Source organism: Lagenorhynchus albirostris, chromosome 17 (genome assembly GCF_949774975.1).
Source record: "Lagenorhynchus albirostris chromosome 17, mLagAlb1.1, whole genome shotgun sequence".
NCBI lineage: Eukaryota > Metazoa > Chordata > Mammalia > Artiodactyla > Delphinidae > Lagenorhynchus > Lagenorhynchus albirostris.
The window spans coordinates 73,797,626-73,814,051 of NC_083111.1; the positions used below are offsets into that span (position 1 = coordinate 73,797,626).

Here is a 16,426-nt window from a genome sequence, read left to right on the forward strand (position 1 = left end):
CCTTCTACCAGCCCAAAGGTCACGTGAGTGGTTGCTGAGGTTTCTGGGTGTTAAGGCCTGTGATTGTGGACAATGTTGGGGAGGGCAGACAGATGGGAGGATGGGAGAGGGACCTTATTGGCACTGCTATGCATGCAAATAAGGAAAGTTTTTTAAAATTTTTAAAAGATTTTATTGGAGTGCAGCTGATTTACAGTGTTGTGTTAGTTTCAGGTGTACAGCAAGTGAATCAGTTATACATATACATATATCCACTCTTTTTTAGATTCTTTTCCCCTATAGGCCATTACAGAGCATTGAGTAGAGTTCCCTGTGCTGTACAGTAGGTCCTTATTCGTCATCTATTTTATATATAGTAGTGTGTATTGCGGGACACTCGGGGCAGGTCCCTCAGGGCGCTTCCTGAACTCTGGCTGTGGCTCTTTTCCAGGGCTGTGCTGGTGTGTGGACGGGAAGGGAGAGTACGTCCCTACCTCGCTGGCTGCCCGCTCCCCTCAGATCCCGCAGTGTAAGAGAAGCCCCCCTGACCCGGGTGGTGGGTGCTCTGGTGGGTGGTGCCCACTCCCAGCCTGGGGAGGCTCCGTGGGCCAGCCCTTCAGACGAGCCCCTGAGGGCAGCCAGACCACACCTCCTCTAGTCCCCAGGCCTGGAAGACTCTCCCTGACCTTGGCCCTTCCTAATTGGTGCTCCTCGTTTCCCAGGTGGAGAGAGGCAGCTGCAGGGGGAGAGGGAGCCCCAGGTCTCCCTGCTGCATCTGCTCCCTGGGCAGTTTCTGCCACTTCTGTACTTTCAGCAGCCACGTTGCATCTGGTCTATAGTCCAACCTCTCTCCTGAGTTCAGACCCGTGCAATCAAGCGCTCACATTACACGTCAGAGATGATATGTCCCATGTGGGTCTTTGTCCCAGAATCTCAGCCTGCTTCTTCTCTGAGGTTCCAGCTCTATGTATAAGGCACCTCCATCCACCCAGATGCACGGCTCTGACACTTGGGCCAACCTGGGCTCCCCACCCTTCCTTGGCACCCATGGCCAGTCTGTTAAGAGGTCCCCTCTCTCCCTGCCAGGCCCCACCAGCTGTGAGAAGTCTCGAGCCAGGGCGCTGCTTTCCAGTTGGAAACAGGCTGGTTCCCAAGGAAACCCATCTCCAAAAGACCTGTTCATCCCAACCTGCTTAGAGGTAAGCCTGTGAAGGCCCAGGAAGGGTTGAGAGGGAAGCTAGAACTTCCTGGATGGTAATTTTTCTAGTTTTCAATAAATTTGTTTTAGTCGAAAACTCACAGGAGTTCTAGACCTGGGTTTTTGTCCCAGCCCTGGCTGACCCTAGCTGTGTGAACTTGGGTAATTTACTTACCTTCTGTGTGCTTCTCTGTACTTTGTTTTATCCTAAGATCAGGCCACATTTTAATCTTCCCTAGCGCTAGGATTGTTTTGAGGCCCTAAGGAAATATCTTTAATGAAAACTCTTTGAAAAATAATCTACACATATATAGTTTCTGAGGCCATTTGCCACATCACCATGCTCATCACGTTTTAGCTTCTCAACATAAATGGGGGACGTAATATATTTCCCTCCGCAGCTCCGTGGATGGTTGTCATGATTTAGTGCAGTGACTGATGTGAAAGCTCTTAGAGAAAAGCTTCTTGCTGGAATCAACCACTTAGGTGCCAAATGATGGAAATCTCTGTGCCTCAGGCCCCTTTCCCTGAAGTAGGGGTGATAGGAACACCGCCACCCACTCTGCTAGGCTCCAAGGGGCTCCAAGAAAATCAGATGAAATCAGCAGTGTAGAGGTTAGTGAAACTGCAAATTACTGAGCAAAAGTTTCCTTATTATTATTCCTCATTATTATTATTGTTTGGTGCTGTAAACATGGACCCCAATTATGATGGAGTTTTATAGAGAAATTTAATCTTTTATTTTGGCTGACAGCCCCCTACCACTGGAATGAGAGTCTGCTCCATCGTCCGGGGTGGCGAGTTCACCCATGGAGGAGGAGAGGCAGAAACCACAGCTCTGATGGAGGGAAAAGGGGTTCAGAGCAGGTCCCAGAGAACCTCTGATCGTGTGGTTTTCCAGCCTGTCTCCTGGAGCACCCAGGTGCCAGGAAACAGGACCCAAGACGTCCACTGCCCAAACTGGATGGCTATGCCTTGGACCCAACTCCCGAAGAAAAGTCACGTTAATGGCTAAAGTGTTCTCAATTTTAAGTCTTTAATCCCATGTTTTCTCAAACCTTTGCTTGGCTTTGACTCTTACCTGTGTAGCTAAAAAGCCATGCGCCCAGGGGTGCATCACCTGATTTCTCTGGGCCTCTCTGAGTAGAATGAAGACAGTGGGCTCCCTACCTCCCAGGGACTGAATGACACCCCCAGGGAGTGGGGGGGCCTCCTGGTATGTTCTCTGTAAATGTCGGGTGTTGTTATGATGGTCATTTCTTGTCTGTGAACATGGCACAGCAGAGTATAAAACGAACAAGTGCCCAAGAAAAGTCGAGGAAACCTCCAGTGATGGCCAGGAAGGTTGGGGGAGCTGCCCTCTCCCGACACCTGCTGTTACACACGCTCAGGAGAGATGATGTTTTCTTCCATCAAGGGTTCTGAGAAGGAACGTGCTCAAGGGTCCATCTAGTCCCACCTCCTTCTTTTTTAGATGAGGAAACTCTCCCCAGTGAATCGAAGGAGCTTTCCCAGCATCCCCCAGCTGGCCCTGGGGCAGGCCGAGGAGACAGGGGCCCCGGTCAGGGTTTGGGTGGCTGCCTTTTACCTTTTCTTTATTCCCTGTTACAGGTGTTACAGACTCCCTTTCTCCGAGGGATGCTTGCTGAAAATCATTTCTGGAATGGGGGGCATTATTTCAAGAGAGTGGCTGGGCTTTGGGGCTGGATGGGTTTAGGCCCAGCCCGGGTCTGCCGCTCCCCAACCTATGGGATGTTGTTCTGTCACTTTCCCTCTCTGAGTGAGCCTCAGTTTCGCCTGCCCTAAAATGGGTTAACTGTGGTTCTTTTCTCATGGGGTTGTTAAAATCACCAACTCAAATAATGTATGTAGAGGGTCTGGAAGAGGACAGCATCTCCCCCCACCCCTTCCACTTGGAGAAACCATCCCCAGTGGTTCTGAAGGAACATTCTTGACATCTGGCTACCGACGTATCAGCTACAAAATCACCTGCCCTTGGTGACACGACCTCGGCTTTGTCTCAGACAGGAGAGTTTGCCAGGCTGCAGGTGTCAGAAGCCAGCACCTGGTGTGTGGACCCGGCCTCAGGAGAGGGCACACCGCCTGGCACAAACGGCAGTGCCCAGTGTAAGTATGGCTCCTCCCCCGTTACCCCCTACCCCACCCATGAGCACCGGGTGTGGAGCCCCAAGAGCTGGGGCTTCACATCCCAGCTCGGCCACTTCCAGAGCTGCGCAAGCCTCTATCCTCACTGTGCCTCAGTTTTCTCACCTATGAAATAGGGACAATATTCCTCCACTTCAGTGGGTTCTTGGGAGAAATACACACAGCAGAGATTGGGGCTGCGCTTCGTAACTAGAGGCGCAAACCAGTACTGGTCCCTATTAAAGTGGGCACTGGTGCTTTCATGGGGGACCAGCTGTGCAGCACGGATGCCACCACAGGCTCCAGCCTGGCTCCGCCGTCTGGTTTCCACGGTGAGGTCAAGACGATGTCCGTAAAGTGCAGACGTGTTTGTGTCCCTCCTCTGCCTGGAACCCATCGACACTCCCCATGGTCCTTAGGGCCAGGCTCTTTGCTGTGGCTCATGGGCCCCTGTGTGTGTGGCTCCTGTAACTTCTTTTGCTTCTCTTGTTTCTCCACCTCAGCATCAAGATCCAGGTGTAATAGACTGTAGTCAGACGTTTCAAGCAGGCAGACACTCTCTTCCCCCGGGGCCTTAATGTGTTCTGCTTCAGCCTCTGCAAACCTCCCACCCCTCCCCCTACCAGCTGGCTAAGTCTTACTCAGCCCACCCATAGGTCCCTCCAGGAAGCCTTTGAGGGCCTCCCCCTTCCACGGCGGAGTTCACTACCTTCCTACGGACTCCTAAACTGCCCTGCATATCTCCTGTTGTCGCCCTTATCATCTGAACTGTGGTTGCTCACGTGTGTGTGTGTGTGTGTGTGTGTGTGTGCGCGCGTGTGTGTGTGTGTGTGTGTGTGTGTGTGTGTGTGTGTATGGAGCAGATAGGGGAGTACAGACCTGAGCGAGGCCCAGGCTTTGCCCTGTCCTAGTTCAACACCCCAGTGGGGAGGCACCCCAGACCCTGGGGCCCTGCAGGCGGGTGGCAGTCGGTGGTGGGTGGTGACAAGGGCTATGGCAGCTTCACGGGCAAAGAGCCCATGGGGCTTGTCTTTGCATCAAGGCCCGAGCCTCTGTGAAGTGCTCCAGAGTGGAGTTCCCTCCAGGAGAGCCAGCCCTGGCTACGCCCCAGCCTGCACGGCGGAGGATGGAGGCTTCTCCCCGGTGCAATGCGACCCGTCCCAGGGCAGCTGCTGGTGTGTCCTGGGCAGCGGAGAGGAGGTACCTGGGACCCGCGTGGCTGGGAGCCAGCCGGCCTGTGAGAGTAAGTGGTGATGCTGCAGAGGGGCTCCCTGGGCTGGTGGGGTCCTGCTCATCTCTTCCTTTGTCCCGGCTGGGGTTGGGGGGACTCCAAAGGTGCCAGGACAGTGGGGGCAGGAAGGGAGACAAGGGAACCGCAAGAGGGATGTGGTCACAGTTGATTCCCGTGATGCTGAAACTGCGTCTACTTCCTACCAATGCCCAGCCCTGGGGCTCACCAAGGAGAGCCCGTGCGGGGACCTCCTGAGCCGGCGCCTCACAAAGCTCAGGCCTGCTGAGGGGTGCCGGGTCTTGGTCTCCCCATCCTCGAGTGGGGAGGAGGGTACACACAGCAGGATCTCAGTGTGGGCGGGTCCATCCCAGCCAGGGAGCTTTAGGAGTCCGTGGAGGTGTCGATCTGTTTATTTTTATTTCTAGTTTAAAAATCATTTGGATATCAGATATTGAAACATATCTCTTATGAATATATATTATACTATTGAAATATGTTATTACTTATTAAAATATATTATTTAATTATCAGTTACTTACCTTTCATTCCTCCTATATACTCAAGTCACAGGACATTGCAGTCACGCTAAAATTTATGGGCACAGGTAGGTTACATTATCTGTGACTTTCGTTTCAGAACAGTAAGTGAAGACATTGCAAAATATTTATTACAAATTGGGATGTTGGGTCTGGCAGGGTTGAGGGATATTGTACTAAATACTAATTTTATTGCAATTGCCTTTCTTTTGCTGTCCTTATTGTTTCGTTGCCTTATTTTTAACTTTTGCAGTCTATAAGCAACATTTTGGAACTGCGGACACATTTAATTAGGTCTAGTGATTTCTATGCGTAAAGAGAATTTTTATATTTGTAAATTTATATTTATATTGTAAAGAGACAGGGGGTCTCTTCAAAGGAAGGGTGGGAAGGAAGAGTCACCTGCTCTCTTTGTGGGGCTCTGTCCCCTTCTGTCCATTTCCTCACCTGACCCTAACTTGTGGCGTGTGCCCACGGCTCTCACCACACGCCTTTTCTCCCAAGCCCCCAACTCTCCCTCTCTGTACGGGGCCTGCTTCAAGGGCCTCAGCAGCTTCCATCATGTAGGGAACATAGTAGGTGCTCAATGGGTATTTATGAGTAGAGGTCCCTGCCAGATGCTGCCGAGAGAAGTGATGTGGCAGCCTTAGGGTCGGACGCCATGCACATTGAACTTGCAGGGCATCTAAGAGTGGTCTGCACTGTTTGGGACCCAGGAAACAGCCTGATGTATCTCCTGCAGGAACAGGTCCGGAAGCACAGCTCTTCTGGGGCCTGAGAAGACTCCATGCGGCTTGGCCTTGCAGGATTCCACGATAATAACTTACCTGTGCAGAGATTTACCTGTTAAAATGTGCTTTTCACATTACTTATCCCATTTTTGCCTCCCAGCGATGCAGGTAAATAGAACAGTCCTACTCCCCATTATACAGATGGCAAAACTGGGACTCACAGAAGCTCGTTAATATGTTGAAAGCCACACCTCTGGCAAATGGAACAGCCAGCGCTAACGAAGCCCCTTCCTGCTGACCTACTGCAGAGCGTGGTGGAGAAAGCTCAGATGTAGGGGCCAGATAGACAGACCTGAGTGTCAGCTCTGCCACCTCCCTTGCGGGTGACCTTGGGCTAGTCCCTTAACCTCTCTGGACCACAGGTTCCCAATCGGTGAAATGGGCATGGGGAATCGTGGCTATTTCTTAGAGTCATCGTTAAGATGAATTCAAATAGTCTCTGTAAACAGCTTCACCTGGTGGCTCAGAGGGCAGCCTCCAGGGCCAGGCCTGGCTCCCCACTTGCTGCTATAGGACTTAGGGCAGAAATTTAAGGTCCCGCTTCTTCGGGGTCCTCACCTGTGGGATGAGGGTGACAACAGTCTTGCCTCACAGAGATGCTGTGAAGATGAAATCAGTTCTTGGGAGATGCTTGGGCGGCCCTGGCACACAGTAAATGCGCCGTGCGCACGAGCTCCTGTATGAGGGGCTGGAAGCAGGATCTGGTTTCTAGTCCAGTCACCAGCACGTGCCCCAGGCAAGCCACTCAGCTGCTTTGAGCCTTCGCTCTCCTAGCCTCTAAAATGGCAATGATGCAGTTATCCTTTGGAAGGACTGCGTGAGATTAAGGAGGTAGAGTGCCCTCTCCATGCTGGCCCACTGTGGGTGTTCAGTTCACGTCAGTTTCCATACTTCTTCCTTTTTCCCTCCTCCCCGACCACGGAGGCTGGATGAGTCAAACCATAGCCAGGGAGTCTGCATTTCAGTGAAACTGGGGAGGAAGGCCGTGGGAAAGCAGGTCGGCTGGGCAGGGTGAGACGCTGGCGAGAGGAACATCTGTGTCTCAGACGATGCGGAGACCCCAGGAGGAGATGCCTTCCCAGCCAAGTCAAAGCACTCACTGACCCACTCCCAAAAAAGGCCATGGAGGGGAACCAGAAGAGCCCCAGGGTACAGAGCCATCCTGAGGACCTGGAGGGGAACCTGCATTTATTGAGGTTTACTCTGTGCACCAGGGGCTCACATGTGCACATTCCCTCACTGACATCTCGCTTTTCACACACACATGCACACACGCCTGGCACACTCGTGGAGAACATAGATTCTGGGGTCCGGTTGTGCCGTGTCCTAGCTCTCGGGTCACAGGCAAGATATTTACCCTCAGTGTGCCTCAGCGTTGGCATCTGGGAAATGAGGATAGTGGGACCTACCCCTCAGCTTTGTGGGGAGAATTGAAGGAGTTGGTATTGGTGATGCTCTTAACAGTATCCCGGGCACATACCAAGGGCCGCACAGTGGTTTTTAAATAGAGGTGTGGTATTGGAGGTTCAGATGGTGAGGGGTTTTCCCTGGGGTCCCGCAGGAAGGATGAGAGCCAGTTCTGGGCCCACATACAGGTCCAGCTGGGGATCCTTCATGAGTCCTGAGAGGGGCGTGGCCGAGTAGTTGCAGGAAGCCTGGGAGGACAGAGGAGAGCGTGGGCTGGAGATGCGGGGGCATGCAGGTTCCAGTTCCGCTCTGCCTGGCGTGAGGAGGAGCTTGGCCTCGTCAGCCTCAGTGGCCTTGGCTGCCAATGGGGGCCTGGCTGCTGGTGTGGGAAGCCCCTCTCAGGTCCTCGGCCCGGGGCCCGGGCGCCCTCCCACGTGAGAGGTCACAACTCAGCGGTGCTCTGGCTTTCCAGGTGCCCAAAACCTTCCCTCCTGTACTTGGCCCGCCTTGGTGGTCGGAAGTGCCAGGGACCTTTATCGCCATCCTAGAGGTCGGACGCGGAGGCTCAGAGACGCGTGGGGCTGTGCACAATCCCGCGCTCAGCACGGAGGGGTGGAGTCCTCCCCCAGCCTGGCGAGCCCGCTGTCTAAGCCAGAAATAGGGCCGGGGCCTGGGAGACGTCCGTGAGCCATTATAACACCGAGTGTTGCGGGCTCTGGAAAGGGTATGCTGGAGCCGGGGAGCCGGGGAGCCCAGGGAAGAGCACCCTTCCATCCCTCAGCAGCGCCAGACTAAAGGGCCTTTCCCTGCTGGGATAGTGCTTCGGTTCAAAGAACCAGCACTCAAGCCCTGGCTCTGTCCCTCCAAATCCTCAAACCTCAGTTTCGTCATCTGTAAAAGGGGGGATGATAAAACCGGGGATCCCTGCTTCATAGGGCTATTTTGAGTGAGGTCCAGTTAAGTATTGATCATGACAGAGTTAAACAGCCTCTAAAATTCGTGGTAAATATCAGCTATTATTTCTCTCAGAAGTTTACCCCCGTGGTGCATCAAATGCTATTTCATTGCTCTGAAAGGGTGAATTCACATCCTATAATTTCCAATCAGGCAATAATGTATTACGCTTGTTGTTATTGTTAATAATAATAATAGCTAACATTAATGACCATTTATTAGCTGCCAGTAACTCCTCTGAGCTCTTTACATGCCTTAATTCATTTTGATTCACACCATCCCTAGGTGGTAGGCACTATTGCTATCCTCACCATTTGATGGGCAAGAAAACGGAGTCACAGAGAGAGTAATTAACTTGCTCTAGGGGGCTCAACTAGTAAATGATTGAGCCAGGATTCAAAGCTTGCAGGCTGACCCCATAGCCCACAGGCTGGCCCACAGGCTGGCCCCACAGGCTGGTCCCATAGCCCACAGGCTGACCCCATAGCTCACAGGCTTCCCATCCCCAGCGTATACATGGTACTTGGTAAGAGCCAACTCAATAAGCCCTCAAATTACAGTGCAAAATTTTGGCCAGAGGCCATCGTCTTTATTAGATAGAAGACCCAGGCTGCCCCCTGGAGATCAAAATGGGTCATTCTCCATCTGTGAGGCCCCCAAGTACTCCTGAGTCACATGTGGGTTGCAGATTTTAAAGCCAGACATATGCAGGCAGCAAGGCTATGCTTCGGTCAGATGATGAACTAAACCTCTAGCCAGGTGTGAAATTGTCGCACGGAGTATGTCTGTCCTTTAATTTACTTAGTTACCCACTTATTTAACACATACTCATGGAGCTTGTGTTCTGGGTCAGCATTGTGCCATGGCCTGGGTGAACAGAGGAAAGGGGTCCTCTTTCCTCTCGGAGCTCAATCCAGTGGGGAGACCAGAATGCAGATAGAGTCTTGAATAATTGATAACACGGCGCGGGGGTGGGGTGGGGGTGGTCTACTCCAAGTGGCCTGAGAGCTTAGAGAAAGGAGGCCTAAGTCGGCCTGGGAGAACCGTGGAAGGGTTAGACAGTTTGAGGGGTTGAGCTGATAACTGAGGACCTGAAAAGAAAACTTCTGGGCAGATGAGCAGGCAGAGGGAAGGGCATGGGGTGTGCAACCAGCCTACGGTCAGGGAACGACAACTATGGGGCAAAACGGGGCTGGAAGAGACCAGAGCAGAGAGAGGGAGTTGGGTCAGCAGGCGCTCGGGGGGTCTTGAGAGCCAAGTCCAGCTCCATTTCTTTGCCGGTGGCGGGGACTAGATTGGACACGGGAGCAGAAGGGCAGGGGATGAGGCCCAAATGCGGGGAGCTGGTGAGGAAGCTTCGATAGCCGTTGAGGAAGAAGATGACGAATGTCTAAATGAAGGAAGTGCGGTGGGAATGAAGAGAAGTCGAGGAGGTGTGAGCCACTGCTTCAGCTGATGGGCAGAGGAGGTGGGACCGTCTTGGCTGCCATGTTCCTGGCTGGAGGTGCCAGGCCTTGAGCTCGGGGTGCTGAAGCCAGAGCGGGTGTGGGCAGCAGACACTGAGCTCTGGACCCGTTGGCCTGGAGGTGGAGGAGACTGGCTGGGAATGGGACTTAGAGATGGAAGAGACGGGAAGAAGCTCGAGAGGGCCTGAGCTGGTGGTGGAGGAACGAGAGTCAGCCCTGCTCGGGCGTGTGATAAAACCGAGAGAGGATGGGCTCGGCCAGGCGGAGGGCGGGGCAGGCCCAGGCTGGCCTGAGGGAAGGGAGGACGGGGGCCCCCCATGCGAGTGAGCGGCAGTGAGGGGGGCAGTTCTCAGCCCCGGCGCTGGGCAGGTGCCCACAGCTGTCCCTTTCCTTCTCCTAGGCCCGCAGTGCCCACTGCCCTTCAACGTGTCGGATGTGGCCGGCGGGGCCCTCCTGTGCGCGCCAGCCTCAGGCCCAGGAGGGGCTGCCGTGCAGCGGTGCCAGCTGCTGTGCCGCCTGGGCTACCGGAGCGCCTTCCCGCCAGGGCCGCTGCTGTGTGGCCTGCAGAGGAGACGCTGGGGGTCGCAGCCCCCTCAGCCCCGTGCCTGCCAGCGTGAGTGGCCCCAGGAAGGGCTGCCCGGTGCCCCGCTCCCTCTCAGCGCTCGGGGCCAAGGCCTTCATTTTCCCCACCCGAGTGTAGCGTGTCCGCCGTAAGCCAGGTGGCATCAGAGCAGGAGAGAAGGCCCAATGGAGCATTTTCTTCTAGAAGGAGCAGATGTGCTTCCCAGACCCCTGGGGGGGAAGCGCTGTTTGTGGCTTCTCTGGAGCAATCTGCCCCTTGAGACACCTGCCATCATTCTGGGTTCTTGGATACAGGACTGCATTCAAGATACAGGTGATCCACTGGCCGTATTGGTTACTATGGTGTTGGCAAGCTTAGAGCTGCTGGTCCGGCCTCCGAGAGGGACAGTGACACTGCCACGCCAGCCCTGCCCCCAGGTCCATCTGGAGCTCCGGGGTATGGCATCCTTTCTGATCACTGTGGGCCTGGGCCGTATTTAAATATGGGCAGAGCTCCTTCCTCCTGTTCTCATAGCAAACCCACTTTCACATGCACATGGCTGTGAGGCCACATCAGGCTCTGACTGCATCCGTCCTGGCAAAGGCTGGCCGTGGTTACTCACAGCCAGGCCGGGGGCGGACTCGGGGACCGGCGCTGGGTCCACCCGGGGCAGCGGGAGGGGCGTTCAGGAGGGAGACCCAGATCCTGGGACTGACTGTCACAAGGCTCTGGGTGGCTGGTAGAGCATCAAAGGACAGTATTTGCCGTAAAGCATTCTGAAAGAGAGAATACTATCCAGAAAAATTTCAAAATATGATTTGGACAAATACGTGGCCTATTTCCCTGGATGATGACAGAGTGGCCTGAGCCGAAATTAAGACCAGACTGGTCACGACTGAGCAAGGGACTTGGGAGAAGAGAGGCACAGGTCCTGAGCTCCTAAAGTGGAGTGCAGGGCTGCTGTGTACGACTGTGCAGGTTGTGCACTGAGCAGCCTTAGAGAAAGCCTTTCACATAGGCTGTGGTGAAACTCTTAACTGGCCAAACCAGGTGCAGTGGCCCTGTTTGAGTGCAAGTGGAAGATTTTTCCAACAAGAATGTCCAGGTCCCATGTAAATGTAAAGCAGCCTGGTTTAGAGGCTGAGGCAGGACTGAGTTTGCTGTGAGGGTGCGAAGTAATTTGAGACGAGCCGGCATGCTAGGAAGTAGTTAGACTCAGAGGGTGACAAGCAAGATGGCAGTGCTTGTGGGCTCCAAGCTAAATGAAGAAGGGTTATTTTTTAGAGGAAAAACCAAACAAGACAAAGAAAAGAATCCCACAGCTCTTCCGCCCCTGTCTGCTGACCTCTGGTGCTTGTCTGCAGGGCCCCAGCTGTGGCAGACTCTCTGGACCCAAGGGCAGCTCCAGCTCCAGCTCCCGCCGGGCAAGGTGTGCCACGCCGACTACGCAGGCTTGCTGCCAGCTTTCCAGCATTTCCTATTAGATGAGCTCACAGCCCGCGGCTTCTGTCAGATCCAGGTATGTGCCTGGCCTTCCCCACAAGGGGGGCTTGGACTGAGCTGAGGGTCACCGGGCAGAGAACCTCAGATTTCAAATGAACTTACAGTTCAACCCACGGTCCTTTTACCAATGGGCAAACTGAGGCCCAGGATGAGAAGGTAACTCAGACAAGGCTAATGACATAGAGGCAGAGGCGGATCTGGTATCCGTCTCATCATTGGCCATTCTTTCTGCATAAAGATAGCAAACCAAATGCGTGCTGAGTGCTTAGATTGTGCCAGGCACTGTGCATCCCTTAGCATGGGTTAGTTAATGCGATCCTCACTGGAGCCCTATTATTGTTACTGTGTTATTACTAGAGAGTAAAAATAATTGGCCAGAGTCACAGCTGGGAAATGGTAGAGCCAGGCCGGCTGACGTGAGGACAGAGCTGTGGTCACCATATGGTACTGTCCCCACCCATGAAGAAGAGCCTGGGAATGGGGCAGGGAGGCTGCAGTGCTGCGACACGCTCTCTGAGCTGCTATGCCGGGCCGGTCCTTAAATCTGTGAGGAGGCATCATGGATCCTCCTTGGAAGGAAAATGTTACATGCCAACTGGAGAGACATGGTTACGAAAGAGTTTTTAGCTGTGTAATAGGCAAGGACTTTGGTGATTTGAAGTCCCAAGCGTTCACAGAGGGAGTCTTTAAAAGTTACTCAGTTAAATAAGTCCTCGTTCTGCTCAAAGGCTGCTGTCTCATCAGAGCAACTCATTTCTAGCACCTCATGTTAAGAATTTCGGAGAACACACATTTTCACAAAACCAAATACAAAGAGTATTGATTTTAAAACAAAGAGAAACAAATCTTGCCCCCTTTTATCTAAAGAAAGGCACTTGACAGCAGTATCAGCAATATTTATGGGTTAGTGAGCACTGGTTGTATTCCTGGTGCCAGGCTGCAAGTTCTACTTTCCTTATTGCTAATGATTACAGCACCCTGCTCAGTGGGTATCATTAGCCCTTGACTGGTAAGTGAATTAACTAAAGCCCATGGAGAGTAAGTAAGTTGCCCGAGATTTCACATCACGGAGTAAGTCTAGACTCTCACTACACCAAATTTGTTCATTCTTTCACTCATTTTCTCCCTCCTTCATTCTTCCATTTAGCAAGTGTTTGGGTGCCTGTTACAGGCCAAGCATGGTTTTAGGCACTGAGGATTATCGGAGATAAACAAAGCCAGACACTAGTTACAGCGGCCAGGACAGATTTTCATCAGTAATACACTGGTGCTCAGCAGCCCCTCAGCCTCTCTGAAGCTAATTCAGTCTGTAACGTGGGGTAATGACAGTTCTGACTCCACAGGCCTGTTTTGGAGACTAGACTAGCTAACATGTTTAAAGCGCTCCACGCAGGGCCTGAATAATGGAGGATGTTCAAAAAGTGTGCGCATTGCCTCGCGGGAATGCCAGGTACCTGGCACACAGCAGTTCTCCTCCAGTGACAGCGGCACGAACCCCACGTCCACTGGCGCACCTGCTCCCTGGGCGTCGTGGGGTGCACGGCACATAGTAGGTGCCTGGTACCAGTCTGTGGCTTGACCTGCCATTCATGTTGAATGACCTCCTGCAGCCCAGGGCCTGTGTTGAGAGGGCATCGTCTGGACCCTGAATGAGGTGGTCAAGGTCTCTCGTGCAGCAGGCTGACAGCCAAGGCCCAGATCGACTCTGGATCGTGGGTTGGACAGATGTCCTTCACAGACCCTTCCTTTTACCCAGAACCTTCTCATTCACCTCTAGATGCCCAAGCTTCTGATAAACTAACACCCCCTGGGGCTTGATATAGAAGCTCTTGGGATGTTGCTTTTGAAAGAGCACGATGGGAAGAGGGCCCAGTGAGGCTTGTGTTGAACCCCGGCCCCTGCCCGGCACTGTCCCCAGGCTAACCAGGCACCACCACCGTCCATCCGCCCACCCTGCCCTGCAGACGGTCAGGGGGCACTGAGGGCCGTGCTCAGGTTGGGAGGAGAAGCCAGGCCTTGTGGTCACAATGGAGGAGCTGTTGCTTCCCGGGAGGGAGGGTCGTGTCCTGGTGGATGTAGGTGTTGTGAGGACATTGGCTGAGTTGTCGGCAGAAGTTGTTTCTCCAATGAAGTACAGCCCCGTGAATTCGGAGTGTTTAGGCTTTCTTGTGTGTGTGTGTGTGTGTGTGTGTGTGTGTGTGTGTGTGTGTGTGTGTGTGTGTGTGTCTGTGCCCTTTTAATTTTTTGAGAATCTTTAAATCTTTATTTTTTTCTAAGTATATTTGTTTTCTTTGTAGTTTATTTTATTTTATTTTTACATATATGTGTATCTATTCTCTTTCCAATTCTTTTCCCATTTACATTGGCTTTTACTCTGCTTACACCTCTGTCTGCAGGCTGTGTGACCTGAGCAGGTGATTCAACCTCTCTGAACCTGGAACCTCATTTTCCAGCTCTCTCAAGGCTGTGCCCTCCCAAACAGCTCCCACTGGGGACAGGTGGTGGGTGTAGAGCAGACCTTCTGAGGACAGGGGAGGGCTCAGGAGCTCTGATTGCCTGGGGCCAGTTCCCGGGTCAAAGGGAGGTCACGACCTCTCCACGACCTCCTCTGACAGTAACATAAGCCAGTTTAAGAGCCTGGCGCGGGCTCGGCAACGCTGGCTCCCTGCTCCGTGTTCTTGAGCTCGTGTCTCCGTGCAGGTGAAGACGGCTGGGACCCCTGTCTCCATCCCCGTCTGTGATGACTTCACGGTGCGGGTGGAGTGTCTGAGCGGGGAGCGGTTAGGAGCCAATGTCACGTGGAAATTGCGGCTGGAGGATGTCCCACCCGCCTCTCTCCCGGATCTGCGTGACGTTGGTATGTTTTCCCGCACTGCTGCCGTGAAGGTGCACAGACTCGCTGGGTCTCAATGCTCCTATCCATCAGATGGAGCCGCTGCGGCCCAGCGCCTTCCTGTGGGGCTCAGGGAGGGAACCATGGGAGGGTTCCCGTGGGAGGAAGGGGCTAGTTGGAGGGGCTAGTGGGAGGGGCTAGTTCCTGAGAAGTTTATAAAGAGCAATAGAGTTCTGGTCCATAGCTGACTAGAGCTAAATAATATCACCCGACTGCGCTTTTGTGAACCTTTTCTAATTCTCATCTTCGTTTTCTGGGCACAGAGAAGGAAGACAGGTGTGAAGTAGGGGAGGGTGGGGCGGGGTGAGGGTGTCTCCATTGGTTTATAATTTATGTCCTGCCTACTTCCAAACAGAGAATGTCTCAGACCACTGACACTGTTTAAACCCATTATTAACACTATTTAAAATGGAGTGGTAATGATATGAATGAATCGAGAGTAGAAAGATCTAAGGAGAAGCAGAGTGGATCTTACGATCGTTCTCTGAACCAGGGTGGGACATAACCCATGGGCTTCTGACCAGAGGGTGGAAGCTTCTCCACTTCCTCTTCCACTGTCTGGTGGCCAAATGCCGAGGGTCGGGGCTGGCTGGAGCTTGACCTCTGTTCTATGAGGGGGAACTTGTAGACAACGCCACAGTGTAACCCAGGAGGCAGACTGTATCTCAGACATTCTGCAGTGCCTGTGACCCTAATTACCATCTCCCCCCAGTAGCGTTATGAATTAAGGGTCACTTTTTTTTTCCTCTGGAAACAGCCGGCATAATTTGGGTATGTTTGAAGCTGCAAATGGATGAGATGTTTATTCCTGGCGTCCATGGCCTGGGGCTGCCTTTACAGTAGCCGTTGTGGCGTGAATGTTCGTTGCGTGCTGGGAACCTCCCCAGCTCCAGATGTAGTGCTCACGCATCTGCTTTCTTCCTAGGAAACACTTGGAGTTGGACAGCTGGAGGCCTTCTCAGCCTTAGCTGAACCTGAGACGGAGGCTCTGCCTTCCCTTTGATCGGCCCCATCACATTCTCTCTTGTAATCCTCACCAACTCCAAGAGGGGCATTCCTAGCCCCATTTTTCAGATGGGGAAACTGAGGCTCAGGGATGGTGGCTTGGCAAAGGTTGGGACAGCCGTGTATCTGGATAGTGTACCTTAGACGAGTGATTGAAGTCATGATATCCTATACCAGTGGGGGTCACATTGCTGCCACAGAAATGACAGGAGCTGGAGATCTGGTTTGGAGTCCTAGCTGTGCTTCTGATTCTGTGTATCTTTGGGTCAATCAATCCCCTTCTCTGGGTCTCAGTTTCTCCCTCTGTAAAATGAGACACTGGCAAAGGCCTATGTCTCCTTTCGCTGTGGATGTGCTGGGTGGCTCTGTCCCTGGATCCTCCCTGACCCTTGCAGGAGCAATGACACTCCTGCCTCATCTTGTGTCTTGCAGAGGAAGCCTTGGTGGGCAAGGATCTCGTTGGGCGCTTTGCAGATCTGATCCAACGTGGAAAATTCCAGCTTCGTCTGAATTCCAAGACGTTCCCAGCAGACACATTCATCCAATTCCTCCAAGGGGACCGCTTTGGCACCTCTCCCAGGACACAGTTTGGGTGCTTGGAAGGATTCCACCAAGTCTCGGCCACCAGCAACGCCAGTCAGGACCCATTGGGGTGTGGTAGGTTCCCCCTCTCTCCCTGGACCGCTGTTACTGAGCCATGCGAGGTTGTGGGAAAGGCCACAGAGCTCTGATAGAGGTTATTCTGACATACAGAGT

General features: G+C 53.1%; 1 protein-coding gene across 1 annotated transcript in view; it reads left to right on the forward strand.

Moving 5' to 3' along the window:
* Positions 1-16,426, forward strand: part of TG (thyroglobulin) — a 241,635-nt gene that overhangs the window by 26,378 nt on the left and 198,831 nt on the right. The window contains exons 13-20 of the mRNA XM_060127453.1: positions 431-508; positions 1,066-1,178; positions 3,202-3,304; positions 4,365-4,565; positions 10,108-10,320; positions 11,634-11,788; positions 14,473-14,629; positions 16,103-16,327. Coding sequence (XP_059983436.1) covers positions 431-508; positions 1,066-1,178; positions 3,202-3,304; positions 4,365-4,565; positions 10,108-10,320; positions 11,634-11,788; positions 14,473-14,629; positions 16,103-16,327 — 1,245 coding nt within the window. The remainder of the gene's footprint in view (positions 1-430; positions 509-1,065; positions 1,179-3,201; positions 3,305-4,364; positions 4,566-10,107; positions 10,321-11,633; positions 11,789-14,472; positions 14,630-16,102; positions 16,328-16,426) is intronic.